The following is a 16092-nucleotide window of genomic DNA, read 5'->3' as shown; positions in this document are numbered from 1 at the left end:
GTTATAGTGGGTCATAAATAAACACATGTCTTCATGTTATAGTGGGTCATAAATAAACACATGTCCTCATGTTATAGTGGGTCATAAATAAACACATGTCATGTTATAGTGGGTCATAAATAAACATGTCCTCATGTTATAGTGGGTCATAAATAAACACATGTCCTCATGTTATAGTGGGTCATAAATAAACACATGTCCTCATGTTATAGTGGGTCATAAATAAACATGTCCTCATGTTATAGTGGGTCATAAATAAACACATGTCCTCATGTTATAGTGGGTCATAAATAAACACATGTCCTCATGTTATAGTGGGTCATAAATAAACACATGTCCTCATGTTATAGTGGGTCATAAATAAACACATGTCATGTTATAGTGGGTCATAAATAAACATGTCCTCATGTTATAGTGGGTCATAAATAAACACATGTCCTCATGTTATAGTGGGTCATAAATAAACACATGTCCTCATGTTATAGTGGGTCATAAATAAACATGTCCTCATGTTATAGTGGGTCATAAATAAACACATGTCCTCATGTTATAGTGGGTCATAAATAAACACATGTCCTCATGTTATAGTGGGTCATAAATAAACACATGTCCTCATGTTATAGTGGGTCATAAATAAACATATGTCAACAGTTTAAAACCTGACAGTTTTTCCTCCTGTTTGATACCCACACATTTTAAAACCTGACAGTCTTTCCTCCTGTTTGATACCCACACAGTTTAAAACCTGACAGTCTTTCCTCCTGTTTGATACCCACACAGTTTAAAACCGGACAGTCTTTCCTCCTGTTTGATACCCACACAGTTTAAAACCTGACAGTATTTCTTCCTGTTTGATACCCACACAGTTTAAAACCTGACAGTCTTTCCTCCTGTTTGATACCCACACATTTTAAAACCTGACAGTCTTTCCTCCTGTTTGATACCCACACAGTTTAAAACCTGACAGTCTTTCCTCCTGTTTGATACCCACACAGTTTAAAACCTGACAGTATTTCTTCCTGTTTGATACCCACACAGTTTAAAACCTGACAGTCTTTCTTCCTGTTTGATACCCACACAGTTTAAAACCTGACAGTATTTCTTCCTGTTTGATACCCACACAGTTTAAAACCTGACAGTATTTCTTCCTGTTTGATACCCACACAGTTTAAAACCTGACAGTCTTTCTTCCTGTTTGATACCCACACAGTTTAAAACCTGACAGTCTTTCTTCCTGTTTGATACCCACACAGTTTAAAACCTGACAGTATTTCTTCCTGTTTGATACACACACAGTTTAAAACCTGACAGTCTTTCCTCCTGTTTGATACCCACACAGTTTAAAACCTGACAGTCTTTCCTCCTGTTTGATACCCACACAGTTTAAAACCTGACAGTCTTTCCTCCTGTTTGATACCCACACAGTTTAAAACCTGACAGTCTTTCTTCCTGTTTGATACCCACACAGTTTAAAACCTGACAGTCTTTCCTCCTGTTTGATACCCACACAGTTTAAAACCGGACAGTCTTTCCTCCTGTTTGATACCCACACAGTTTAAAACCTGACAGTCTTTCCTCCTGTTTGATACCCACACAGTTTAAAACCGGACAGTCTTTCCTCCTGTTTGATACCCACACAGTTTAAAACCTGACAGTCTTTCCTCCTGTTTGATACCCACACAGTTTAAAACCGGACAGTCTTTCTTCCTGTTTGATACCCACACAGTTTAAAACCTGACAGTCTTTCTTCCTGTTTGATACCCACACAGTTTAAAACCTGACAGTCTTTCTTCCTGTTTGATACCCACACAGTTTAAAACCTGACAGTCTTTCTTCCTGTTTGATACCCACACAGTTTAAAACCTGACAGTCTTTCCTCCTGTTTGATACCCACACAGTTTAAAACCTGACAGTCTTTCCTCCTGTTTGATACCCACACAGTTTAAAACCTGACAGTCTTTCTTCCTGTTTGATACCCACACAGTTTAAAACCTGACAGTCTTTCCTCCTGTTTGATACCCACACAGTTTAAAACCTGACAGTCTTTCTCCCTGTTTGATACCCACACAGTTTAAAATGAATTACAACAGTAAGACGGTAGTGAGGACATAGTAGGTTGTGGCGGAATTAAATTGTACTGGACTGTTCTTGTGTGGTGGTCCTGTGCAGAACCTGGGTCCATCTGTGCTGGCAGGAGTGGCCGTGATGGTTCTGATGGTGCCAGTCAATGCTGTCATCGCCATGAAAACCAAAACCTACCAGGTGATGACATCTGCACACACACACACGCACGCGCACACACACACACACACACACACACACACACACACACACACACACACACACAACCCTTGTGTGGTGCTCAGGTCTGTGGGACCCATTTGCAATGTTTACGAAAAGAGAAAGGATACAATGTTTCAACCCGAGACTCATTTTGGCTCATCTTCTGTGAAGAACGCATTCAATAGTTTAGTACTCCAACGGAATGAATGGTCGGAGGCGGACAAGTGGACGTACGATCAAGATAGGGATCTAGATAGCAATTGAAATCTCCACCTAAAATCAAGTTGGTGGTATTGGCCTGTGCTACAAAACAAACAAACAAACAAAAAATCTAATATTTTACGAAAAAAGCTTGGGTCTTCAATATTAGGACCATAATATTCAGGCATGTTATTGATAATGAATTAATGCTACCAGACACCATGACATATGAGACTACCTGGACATTAATGCTACCAGACACCATGATGACATATGAGACTACCTGGACATTAATGCTACCAGACACCATGATGACATATGAGACTACCTGGACATTAATGCTACCAGACACCATGATGACACATGAGACTACCTGGACATTAATGCTACCAGACACCATGATGACATATGAGACTACCTGGACATTAATGCTACCAGGCACCATGATGACACATGAGACTACCTGGACATTAATGCTACCAGACACCATGACACATGAGACTACCTGGACATTAATGCTACCAGACACCATGATGACACATGAGACTACCTGGACATTAATGCTACCAGACACCATGATGACATATGAGACTACCTGGACATTAATGCTACCAGACACCATGATGACATATGAGACTACCTGGACATTAATGCTACCAGACACCATGATGACATATGAGACTACCTGGACATTAATGCTACCAGACACCATGATGACATATGAGACTACCTGGACATTAATGCTACCAGACACCATGATGACATATGAGACTACCTGGACATTAATGCTACCAGACACCATGATGACATATGAGACTACCTGGACATTAATGCTACCAGACACCATGATGACATATGAGACTACCTGGACATTAATGCTACCAGGCACCATGATGACATATGAGACTACCTGGACATTAATGCTACCAGACACCATGATGACATATGAGACTACCTGGACATTAATGCTACCAGACACCATGATGACATATGAGACTACCTGGACATTAATGCTACCAGGCACCATGATGACATATGAGACTACCTGGACATTAATGCTACCAGACACCATGATGACATATGAGACTACCTGGACATTAATGCTACCAGACACCATGATGACATATGAGACTACCTGGACATTAATGCTACCAGACACCATGATGACATATGAGACTACCTGGACATTAATGCTACCAGACACCATGACACATGAGACTACCTGGACATTAATGCTACCAGACACCATGACATATGAGACTACCTGGACATTAATGCTACCAGACACCATGATGACATATGAGACTACCTGGACATTAATGCTACCAGACACCATGACATATGAGACTACCTGGACATTAATGCTACCAGACACCATGATGACACATGAGACTACCTGGACATTAATGCTACCAGACACCATGATGACATATGAGACTACCTGGACATTAATGCTACCAGACACCATGATGACATATGAGACTACCTGGACATTAATGCTACCAGACACCATGACATATGAGACTACCTGGACATTAATGCTACCAGGCACCATGACAGGGGCGGAGCTTCTTCTGTAACGGGAACAGGGGCGGAGCTTCTTCTGTAACAGGGCGGAGCTTTCTTCTGTAACAGGAACAGGGGCGGAGCTTCTTCTGTAACAGGAACAGGGGCGGAGCTTCGTCTGTAACGGGAACAGGGGCGGAGCTTCTTCTGTAACAGGAACAGGGGCGGAGCTTCTTCTGTAACAGGAACAGGGGCGGAGCTTCTTCTGTAACAGGAACAGGGCGGGGCTTCTTCTGTAACGGGAACAGGGGCGGAGCTTCTTCTGTAACGGGGCGGAGCTTCTTCTGTAACGGGGACATGGGCGGAGCTTCTTCTGTAACAGGGCAGGGCTTCTTATGTAACAGGGGCGGAGCTTCTTCTGTAACAGGAACAGGGGCGGGGCTTCTGTAACAGGAACATGGGCGGAGCTTCTTCTGTAACGGGAACAGGGGCGGAGCTTCTTCTGTAACGGGCGGAGCTTCTTCTGTAACAGGAACATGGGCGGAGCTTCTTCTGTAACATGAACAGGGGCGGAGCTTCGTCTGTAACAGGGGCGGAGCTTCTTCTGTAACAGGGCGGGGCTTCTTCTGTAACAGGGGCGGAGCTTCTTCTGTAACAGGAACAGGGGCGGAGCTTCTTCTGTAACGGGAACAGGGGCGGAGCTTCTTCTGTAACAGGGCGGGGCTTCTTCTGTAACATGGGTGGAGCTTCTTCTGTAACAGGAACAGGGGCGGAGCTTCTTCTGTAACAGGGCGGGGCTTCTTCTGTAACGGGCGAAGCTTCATCTGTAACGGGAACAGGGGCGGAGCTTCTTCTGTAACGGGAACAGGGGCGGAGCTTCTTCTGTAACAGGGCGGGGCTTCTTCTGGAACAGGGGCGGAGCTTCTTCTGTAACAGGAACAGGGGCGGGGCTTCTGTAACAGGAACATGGGCGGAGCTTCTTCTGTAATGGGAACAGGGGCGGAGCTTCTTCTGTAACGGGCGGAGCTTCTTCTGTAACAGGAACAGGGGCGGAGCTTCGTCTGTAACAGGGGCGGAGCTTCTTCTGTAACAGGGCGGGGATTCTTCTGTAACAGGGGCGGAGCTTCTTCTGTAACGGGAACAGGGGCGGAGCTTCTTCTGTAACAGGGCGGGGCTTCTTCTGTAACATGGGTGGAGCTTCTTCTGTAACAGGAACAGGGGCGGAGCTTCTTCTGTAACAGGGCGGGGCTTCTTCTGTAACGGGCGAAGCTTCATCTGTAACGGGAACAGGGGCGGAGCTTCTTCTGTAACGGGAACAGGGGCGGAGCTTCTTCTGTAACAGGGCGGGGCTTCTTCTGGAACAGGGGCGGAGCTTCTTCTGTAACAGGAACAGGGGCGGGGCTTCTGTAACAGGAACATGGGCGGAGCTTCTTCTGTAATGGGAACAGGGGCGGAGCTTCTTCTGTAACGGGCGGAGCTTCTTCTGTAACAGGAACAGGGGCGGAGCTTCGTCTGTAACAGGGGCGGAGCTTCTTCTGTAACAGGGCGGGGATTCTTCTGTAACAGGGGCGGAGCTTCTTCTGGAACGGGAACATGGGCGGAGCTTCTTCTGTAACAGGGCGGGGCTTCTTCTGTAACAGGGGTGGAGCTTCTGTAACAGGAACAGGGGCGGAGCTTCTTCTGTAACGGGAACAGGGGCAGAGCTTCTTCTGTAACAGGGCGGGGCTTCTTCTGTAACAGGGGCGGAGCTTCTTCTGTAACAGGAACAGGGGCGGAGCTTCTTCTGTAACGGGAACAGGGGCGGAGCTTCTTCTGTAACAGGGCGGGGCTTCTTCTGGAACAGGGGCGGAGCTTCTTCTGGAACGGGAACAGAGGCGGAGCTTCTTCTGTAACAGGGCGGGGCTTCTTATGTAACAGGGGCGGAGCTTCTTCTGTAACAGGAACAGGGGCGGCGCTTCTTCTGTAACTGGAACAGGGGCGGAGCTTCTGTAACGGGAACAGGGGCGGAGCTTCTTCTGGAACGGGAACAGGGGCGGAGCTTCTTCTGTAACAGGAACAGGGGCGGAGCTTCTTCTGTAACAGGAACAGGGGCGGAGCTTCTTCTGTAACGGGAACAGGGGCGGAGCTTCTTCTGTAACGGGAACAGGGGCGGAGCTTCTTCTGTAACAGGAACAGGGGCGGAGCTTCTTCTGTAACAGGAACATGGGCGGAGCTTCTTCTGTAACGGGAACAGGGGCGGAGCTTCGTCTGTAGAGAGAACAGACAGAGGAGAAGACTAAGAGAGGGGGGATAGAGAGAGAGAACAGAGAGAGGAGAAGACTAAGAGAGAGGGGGGGATAGAGAGAGAGAACAGAGAGATGAGAAGATGAAGAGAGAGGGGGGGATAGAGAGAGAGAACAGACAGAGGAGAAGATGAAGAGAGAGGGGGGATAGAGAGAGAGAACAGAGAGATGAGAAGATGAAGAGAGAGGGGGGATATAGAGAGAGAACAGACAGAGGAGAAGATGAAGAGAGGGGGGATAGAGAGAGAGAACAGAGAGAGGAGAAGACTAAGAGAGGGTGGGGGGATAGAGAGAGAGAACAGATAGGAGAAGACTAAGAAAGAGGGGATAGAGAGAGAGAACAGAGAGAGGAGAAGACTAAGAGAGGGGGGATAGAGAGAGAGAACAGAGAGAGGAGAAGATGAAGAGAGAGGGGGGGATAGAGAGAGAGAACAGAGGGAGGAGAAGACTAAGAGAGAGGGGGGGATAGAGAGAGAGAACAGACAGAGGAGAAGACTAAGAGAGAGGGGGGGATAGAGAGAGAGAAAAGAGAGAGGAGAAGATGAAGAGAGAGGGGGGGATAGAGAGAGAGAACAGAGAGAGGAGAAGACTAAGAGAGGGGGGATAGAGAGAGAGAACGGAGAGAGGAGAAGACTAAGAGAGGGGGGGATAGAGAGAGAGAACCGAGAGAGGAGAAGACTAAGAGAGGGGGGGGGATAGAGAGAGAGAACAGACAGAGGAGAAGACTGAGAGAGAGGGGGGATAGAGAGAGAGAACAGAGAGAGGAGAAGATGAAGAGAGGGGGGATAGAGAGAGAGAACAGAGAGATGAGAAGACTAAGAGAGGGGGGGGATAGAGAGAGAGAACAGACAGAGCCTTGTTCATTTAGTTTATTTTCCTATCCTAGACCTTTTTAAGACCTTTTATTGGTTTTTCATGCTGTTAGAACACAAACTGTCTCCCAGCACCAACCTGTGCCACCCTAACCCTAACCCAGCACCAACCTGTGCCACCCTAACCCAGCACCAACCTGTGCCACCCTAACCCTAACCCAGCACCAACCTGTGCCACCCTAACCCTAACCCAGCACCAACCTGTGCCACCCTAACCCTAACCCAGCACCAACCTGTGCCACCCTAACCCTAACCCAGCACCAACCTGTGCCACCCTAACCCTAACCCAGCACCAACCTGTGCCACCCTAACCCTAACCCAGCACCAACCTGTGCCACCCTAACCCTAACCCAGCACCAACCTGTGCCCTTGTGTCTCTGTTGCATCAGGTGGCTCAGATGAAGAGCAAGGACAACCGGATCAAGCTGATGAACGAGGTGCTGAACGGCATCAAGGTGCTGAAGCTGTACGCCTGGGAGCTGGCCTTCAAGGACAAGGTGTCGGCCATCCGCGAGAGTGAGCTGCGTGTCCTGAAGAAGACCGCCTACCTGGGCGCCGTGTCCACCTTCACCTGGGTCTGCGCCCCCTTCCTGGTGAGTCCACCTTCACCTGGTCTGTCTGCTCCTCCTTCCTGATGAGTCCACCTTCACCTGGTCTGTCTGCTCCTCCTTCCTGGTGAGTCCACCTCCACCTGGTCTGTCTGCTCCTCCTTCCTGGTGAGTCCACCTTCACCTGGGTCTGCTCCTCCTTCCTGGTGAGTCCACCTTCACCTGGTCTGTCTGCTCCTCCTTCCTGGTGAGTCCACCTTCACCTGGTCTGTCTGCTCCTCCTTCCTGGTGAGTCCACCTTCACCTGGGTCTGTGCCCCCTTCCTGGTGAGTCCACCTTCACCTGGTCTGTCTGCTCCTCCTTCCTGGTGAGTCCACCTTCACCTGGGTCTGCTCCTCCTTCCTGGTGAGTCCACCTTCACCTGGTCTGTCTGCTCCTCCTCCTTCCTGGTGAGTCCACCTTCACCTGGTCTGTCTGCTCCTCCTTCCTGGTGAGTCCACCTTCACCTGGTCTGTCTGCTCCTCCTTCCTGGTGAGTCCACCTTCACCTGGGTCTGCGCCCCCTTCCTGGTGAGTCCACCTTCACCTGGTCTGTCTGCTCCTCCTTCCTGGTGAGTCCACCTTCACCTGGGTCTGCGCCCCCTTCCTGGTGAGTCCACCTTCACCTGGTCTGTCTGCTCCCCCTTCCTGGTTAGTCCACCTTCACCTGGTCTGTCTGCTCCTCCTTCCTGGTGAGTCCATCTTCACCTGGGTCTGCGCCCCCTTCCTGGTGAGTCCACCTCCACCTGGTCTGCTCCTCCTCCTTCCTGGAGAGTCCACCTTCACCTGGGTCTGCTCCTCCTTCCTGGAGAGTCCACCTTCACCTGGGTCTGCTCCTCCTTCCTGGTGAGTCCACCTTCACCTGGTCTGTCTGCTCCTCCTTCCTGGTGAGTCCACCTCCACCTGGTCTGTCTGCTCCTCCTCCTTCCTGGTGAGTCCACCTCCACCTGGTCTGTCTGCTCCTCCTTCCTGATGAGTCCACCTTACACCTGGTCTGTCTGCGCCCCCTTCCTGGTGAGTCCACCTCCACCTGGTCTGTCTGCTCCTCCTTCCTGGTGAGTCCACCTCCACCTGGTGTGTCTGCTCCTCCTTCCTGGTGAGTCCACCTTCACCTGGTCTGTCTGCTCCTCCTTCCTGGTGAGTCCACCTTCACCTGGTCTGTCTGCTCCTCCTTCCTGGTGAGTCCACCTCCACCTGGTCTGTCTGCTCCTCCTCCTTCCTGGTGAGTCCACCTTCACCTGGTCTGTCTGCTCCTCCTCCTTCCTGGTGAGTCCACCTCCACCTGGTCTGTCTGCTCCTCCTTCCTGGTGAGTCCACCTTCACCTGGTCTGTCTGCTCCTCCTTCCTGGTGAGTCCACCTTCACCTGGTCTGTCTGCTCCTCCTTCCTGGTGAGTCCACCTCCACCTGGTCTGTCTGCTCCTCCTTCCTGGTGAGTCCACCTTCACCTGATCTGTCTGCTCCTCCTTCCTGGTGAGTCCACCTCCACCTGGTCTCCTCCTCCTTCCTGGTGAGTCCACCTTCACCTGGTCTGTCTGCTCCTCCTTCCTGGTGAGTCCACCTCCACCTGGTCTGTCTGCTCCTCCTCCTTCCTGGTGAGTCCACCTTCACCTGGTCTGTCTGCTCCTCCTTCCTGGTGAGTCCACCTTCACCTGGTCTGTCTGCTCCTCCTCCTTCCTGGTGAGTCCACCTTCACCTGGTCTGTCTGCTCCTCCTTCCTGGTGAGTCCACCTTCACCTGGTCTGTCTGCTCCTCCTTCCTGGTGAGTCCACCTTCACCTGGTCTGTCTGCTCCTCCTCCTTCCTGGTGAGTCCACCTCCACCTGGTCTGTCTGCTCCTCCTTCCTGGTGAGTCCACCTTCACCTGGTCTGCTCCTCCTTCCTGGTGAGTCCACCTTCACCTGGTCTGTCTGCGCCCCCTTCCTGGTGAGTCCACCTTCACCTGGGTCTGTCTGCTCCTCCTTCCTGGTGAGTCCACCTTCACCTGGTCTGTCTGCTCCTCCTTCCTGGTGAGTCCACCTCCACCTGGTCTCTCTGCTCCTCCTCCTTCCTGGTGAGTCCACCTTCACCTGGTCTGTCTGCTCCTCCTTCCTGGTGAGTCCACCTCCACCTGGTCTGTCTGCTCCTCCTTCCTGGTGAGTCCACCTTCACCTGGTCTGTCTGCTCCTCCTTCCTGGTGAGTCCACCTTCACCTGGGTCTCCTCCTCCTTCCTGGTGAGTCCACCTTCACCTGGTCTGTCTGCTCCTCCTCCTTCCTGGTGAGTCCACCTTCACCTGGTCTGTCTGCTCCTCCTTCCTGGTGAGTCCACCTCCACCTGGTCTGTCTGCTCCTCCTTCCTGGTGAGTCCACCTCCACCTGGTCTGTCTGCTCCTCCTTCCTGGTGAGTCCACCTTCACCTGGTCTGTCTGCTCCTCCTTCCTGGTGAGTCCACCTTCACCTGGGTCTCCTCCTCCTTCCTGGTGAGTCCACCTTCACCTGGTCTGTCTGCTCCTCCTTCCTGGTGAGTCCACCTTCACCTGGTCTGTCTGCTCCTCCTTCCTGGTGAGTCCACCTCCACCTGGTCTGTCTGCTCCTCCTTCCTGGTGAGTCCACCTTCACCTGGGTCTGTCTGCTCCTCCTTCCTGGTGAGTCCACCTTCACCTGGTCTGTCTGCTCCTCCTTCCTGGTGAGTCCACCTTCACCTGGTCTGTCTGCTCCTCCTCCTTCCTGGTGAGTCCACCTTCACCTGGGTCTGTCTGCTCCTCCTTCCTGGTGAGTCCACCTCCACCTGGTCTGTCTGCTCCTCCTCCTTCCTGGTGAGTCCACCTTCACCTGGTCTGTCTGCTCCTCCTTCCTGGTGAGTCCACCTTCACCTGGTCTGTCTGCTCCTCCTCCTTCCTGGTGAGTCCACCTTCACCTGGTCTGTCTGCTCCTCCTCCTTCCTGGTGAGTCCACCTTCACCTGGTCTGCTCCTCCTCCTTCCTGGTGAGTCCACCTTCACCTGGTCTGTCTGCTCCTCCTCCTTCCTGGTGAGTCCACCTCCACCTGGTCTGTCTGCTCCTCCTTCCTGGTGAGTCCACCTTCACCTGGTCTGTCTGCTCCTCCTTCCTGGTGAGTCCACCTTCACCTGGTCTGTCTGCTCCTCCTTCCTGGTGAGTCCATCTTCACCTGGGTCTGCGCCCCCTTCCTGGTGAGTCCACCTTCACCTGGTCTGTCTGCTCCTCCTTCCTGGTGAGTCCACCTCCACCTGGTCTCTCTGCTCCTCCTTCCTGGTGAGTCCACCTTCACCTGGTCTGTCTGCTCCTCCTTCCTGGTGAGTCCACCTCCACCTGGTCTGTCTGCTCCTCCTTCCTGGTGAGTCCACCTCCACCTGGTCTGTCTGCTCCTCCTTCCTGGTGAGTCCACCTCCACCTGGTCTGTCTGCTCCTCCTTCCTGGTGAGTCCACCTTCACCTGGTCTGTCTGCTCCTCCTTCCTGGTGAGTCCACCTTCACCTGGTCTGTCTGCTCCTCCTTCCTGGTGAGTCCACCTTCACCTGGTCTGTCTGCTCCTCCTTCCTGGTGAGTCCACCTCCACCTGGTCTGTCTGCTCCTCCTTCCTGGTGAGTCCACCTCCACCTGGTCTGTCTGCTCCTCCTTCCTGGTGAGTCCACCTCCACCTGGTCTGTCTGCTCCTCCTTCCTGGTGAGTCCACCTTCACCTGGTCTGTCTGCTCCTCCTTCCTGGTGAGTCCACCTTCACCTGGTCTGCTCCTCCTTCCTGGTGAGTCCACCTCCACCTGGTCTGTCTGCTCCTCCTTCCTGGTGAGTCCACCTTCACCTGGTCTGTCTGCTCCTCCTTCCTGGTGAGTCCACCTTCACCTGGTCTGCTCCTCCTTCCTGGTGAGTCCACCTCCACCTGGTCTGTCTGCTCCTCCTCCTTCCTGGTGAGTCCACCTTCACCTGGTCTGTCTGCTCCTCCTTCCTGGTGAGTCCACCTTCACCTGGTCTGTCTGCTCCTCCTCCTTCCTGGTGAGTCCACCTCCACCTGGTCTGTCTGCTCCTCCTTCCTGGTGAGTCCACCTTCACCTGGTCTGTCTGCTCCTCCTCCTTCCTGGTGAGTCCACCTCCACCTGGTCTGTCTGCTCCTCCTTCCTGGTGAGTCCACCTCCACCTGGTCTGTCTGCTCCTCCTCCTTCCTGGTGAGTCCACCTCCTTCCTGGTCTGTCTGCTCCTCCTTCCTGGTGAGTCCACCTCCACCTGGTCTGTCTGCTCCTCCTTCCTGGTGAGTCCACCTCCACCTGGTCTGTCTGCTCCTCCTCCTTCCTGGTGAGTCCACCTCCACCTGGTCTGCTCCTCCTCCTTCCTGGTGAGTCCACCTTCACCTGGTCTGTCTGCTCCTCCTCCTTCCTGGTGAGTCCACCTCCACCTGGTCTGCTCCTCCTCCTTCCTGGTGAGTCCACCTCCACCTGGTCTGCTCCTCCTCCTTCCTGGTGAGTCCACCTTCACCTGGTCTGTCTGCTCCTCCTCCTTCCTGGTGAGTCCACCTCCACCTGGTCTGTCTGCTCCTCCTCCTTCCTGGTGAGTCCACCTCCACCTGGTCTGTCTGCTCCTCCTCCTTCCTGGTGAGTCCACCTTCACCTGGTCTGTCTGCTCCTCCTCCTTCCTGGTGAGTCCACCTCCACCTGGTCTGTCTGCTCCTCCTCCTTCCTGGTGAGTCCACCTCCACCTGGTCTGTCTGTTTTATTTGTCACATATAAGGTACATAATGTACATGACAGTGAAATGCTTGGTTCTGTACGAGCCTCCTGAGATTGTGCTTCATACAGTAAGAGAGCCAAAAGAATAAGGACCAAACACTACAAAATATACAATATACAAAACTAAAGTACAAATGCAAACAAAAAGCAGAAGTGACGTAGAGATGTTAGCAGATCTTTCAGTAATACATGGATCAAATATGGTGTAGTGTTTAAAGTGTCTAAAGTCAATGTTAAAGGTGACTGTTTAAAGTGAGCATGTGCACGTGGATGTAGCGTGTAGAATGTTCTGTGGGCTTTAAGTCTTGTGGCTTATCCACACCTCATCTTCCCGTCTCACGATACAAACACAATACAAAATGACACAGTAGCGCTTAGCGTGCTCATGGAACAAAGGGCATTTAAAATACCTTGATATAGAATACCTTGTTGGCCACTTGCCAGATAAGAGGTGCGTGTGTCCTTTGACTGTCTGCTTTGGCTTCAGGCGTCAATAACGTTTCAATTAAATATGGTGCAGCAGCGTGAGACACCTGCTCACCTGAAGTCCATCAGAGAGACCCAGTTCTGTCATTTATATCAGAGAGACCCAGTTCTGTCATTTATATCAGAGAGAGACCCAGTTCTGTCATTTATATCAGAGAGAGACCCAGTTCTGTCATTTATATCAGAGACCCAGTTCTGTCATTTATATCAGAGAGAGAGACCCAGTTCTGTCATTTATATCAGAGAGACCCAGTTCTGTCATTTATATCAGAGAGAGACCCAGTTCTGTCATTTATATCAGAGAGAGACCCAGTTCTGTCATTTATATCAGAGACCCAGTTCTGTCATTTATATCAGAGAGACCCAGTTCTGTCATTTATATCAGAGACCCAGTTCTGTCATTTATATCAGAGAGAGACCCAGTTCTGTCATTTATATCAGAGAGAGAGACACAGTTCTGTCATTTATATCAGAGAGACCCAGTTCTGTCATTTATATCAGAGAGAGAGACACAGTTCTGTCATTTATATCAGAGAGAGAGACACAGTTCTGTCATTTATATCAGAGAGAGACCCAGTTCTGTCATTTATATCAGAGACCCAGTTCTGTCATTTATATCAGAGAGACCCAGTTCTGTCATTTATATCAGAGAGACCCAGTTCTGTCATTTATATCAGAGAGAGACCCAGTTCTGTCATTTATATCAGAGAGAGAGACACAGTTCTGTCATTTATATCAGAGAGACCCAGTTCTGTCATTTATATCAGAGAGAGACCCAGTTCTGTCATTTATATCAGAGAGAGACCCAGTTCTGTCATTTATATCAGAGACCCAGTTCTGTCATTTATATCAGAGAGAGACCCAGTTCTGTCATTTATATCAGAGAGACCCAGTTCTGTCATTTATATCAGAGAGACCCAGTTCTGTCATTTATATCAGAGAGAGACCCAGTTCTGTCATTTATATCAGAGAGAGACCCAGTTCTGTCATTTATATCAGAGAGAGAGACACAGTTCTGTCATTTATATCAGAGAGACCCAGTTCTGTCATTTATATCAGAGAGAGAGACACAGTTCTGTCATTTATATCAGAGAGAGAGACACAGTTCTGTCATTTATATCAGAGAGACCCAGTTCTGTCATTTATATCAGAGAGAGACCCAGTTCTGTCATTTATATCAGAGAGACCCAGTTCTGTCATTTATATCAGAGAGACCCAGTTCTGTCATTTATATCAGAGAGACCCAGTTCTGTCATTTATATCAGAGAGAGACCCAGTTCTGTCATTTATATCAGAGAGAGAGACCCAGTTCTGTCATTTATATCAGAGAGACCCAGTTCTACCATTTATATCAGAGAGACCCAGTTCTGTCATTTATATCAGAGAGAGACCCAGTTCTGTCATTTATATCAGAGACCCAGTTCTGTCATTTATATCAGAGATAGACTCAGTTCTGTCATTTATATCAGAGAGAGACACAGTTCTGTCATTTATATCAGAGAGACCCAGTTCTACCATTTATATCAGAGAGACCCAGTTCTGTCATTTATATCAGAGAGAGACCCAGTTCTGTCATTTATATCAGAGAGAGACCCAGTTCTGTAATTTATATCAGAGAGACCCAGTTCTGTCATTTATATCAGAGAGACCCAGTTCTGTAATTTATATCAGAGAGACCCAGTTCTGTCATTTATATCAGAGAGAGACCCAGTTCTGTAATTTATATCAGAGAGACCCAGTTCTGTCATTTATATCAGAGAGACCCAGTTCTGTCATTTATATCAGAGAGACCCAGTTCTGTCATTTATATCAGAGAGACCCAGTTCTGTCATTTATATCAGAGAGAGACCCAGTTCTGTCATTTATATCAGAGAGAGACTCAGTTCTGTCATTTATATCAGAGAGAGACTCAGTTCTGTCATTTATATCAGAGAGAGACACAGTTCTGTCATTTATATCAGAGAGACCCAGTTCTGTAATTTATATCAGAGAGACCCAGTTCTGTCATTTATATCAGAGAGAGACCCAGTTCTGTCATTTATATCAGAGAGAGACTCAGTTCTGTCATTTATATCGGAGAGAGAGACCCAGTTCTGTAATTTATATCAGAGAGACCCAGTTCTGTCATTTATATCAGAGACCCAGTTCTGTCATTTATATCAGAGAGAGACCCAGTTCTGTCATTTATATCAGAGAGAGACTCAGTTCTGTCATTTATATCGGAGAGACCCAGTTCTGTCATTTATATCAGAGAGACCCAGTTCTGTCATTTATATCAGAGAGACCCAGTTCTGTCATTTATATCAGAGAGAGACCCAGTTCTGTCATCTATATCAGAGAGACCCAGTTCTGTCATTTATATCAGAGACCCAGTTCTGTCATTTATATCAGAGAGACCCAGTTCTGTCATTTATATCAGAGAGAGACCCAGTTCTGTCATTTATATCAGAGAGAGACTCAGTTCTGTCATTTATATCAGAGAGAGACCCAGTTCTGTCATTTATATCAGAGAGAGAGACACAGTTCTGTCATTTATATCAGATAGACACAGTTCTGTCATTTATATCAGAGAGAGAGACACAGTTCTGTCATTTATATCAGAGAGACCCAGTTCTGTCATTTATATCAGAGAGAGACCCAGTTCTGTCATTTATATCAGAGAGACCCAGTTCTGTCATTTATATCAGAGAGACCCAGTTCTGTCATTTATATCAGAGAGACCCAGTTCTGTCATTTATATCAGAGAGAGACCCAGTTCTGTCATTTATATCAGAGAGAGAGACCCAGTTCTGTCATTTATATCAGAGAGACCCAGTTCTACCATTTATATCAGAGAGACCCAGTTCTGTCATTTATATCAGAGAGAGACCCAGTTCTGTCATTTATATCAGAGACCCAGTTCTGTCATTTATATCAGAGATAGACTCAGTTCTGTCATTTATATCAGAGAGAGACACAGTTCTGTCATTTATATCAGAGAGACCCAGTTCTACCATTTATATCAGAGACCCAGTTCTGTCATTTATATCAGAGAGAGACCCAGTTCTGTCATTTATATCAGAGAGAGACCCAGTTCTGTCATTTATATCAGAGAGAGACCCAGTTCTGTCATTTATATCAGAGAGAGACTCAGTTCTGTCATTTATATCAGAGAGAGACTCAG

General features: G+C 49.3%; 1 protein-coding gene across 1 annotated transcript in view; it reads left to right on the top strand.

Annotated features, from left to right (window-relative positions):
* Positions 1 to 16092, top strand: part of abcc1 (ATP binding cassette subfamily C member 1 (ABCC1 blood group)) — a gene marked incomplete at its 3' end in the record, with an annotated part of 263456 nt that overhangs the window by 80604 nt on the left and 166760 nt on the right. The window contains exons 11-12 of the mRNA XM_084326017.1: positions 2170 to 2262; positions 7534 to 7737. Of these exons, the coding sequence (XP_084182143.1) occupies positions 2170 to 2262; positions 7534 to 7737 (297 nt within the window). The remainder of the gene's footprint in view (positions 1 to 2169; positions 2263 to 7533; positions 7738 to 16092) is intronic.

Source organism: Notolepis coatsorum (assembly GCF_963971535.1).
Source record: "Notolepis coatsorum genome assembly, chromosome: 12".
Classification (NCBI taxonomy): Eukaryota; Metazoa; Chordata; class Actinopteri; order Aulopiformes; family Paralepididae; genus Notolepis; species Notolepis coatsorum.
The sequence above is the reverse complement of the archived record's forward strand: the minus strand, read 5'-3'. Positions and strand labels throughout refer to the sequence as shown.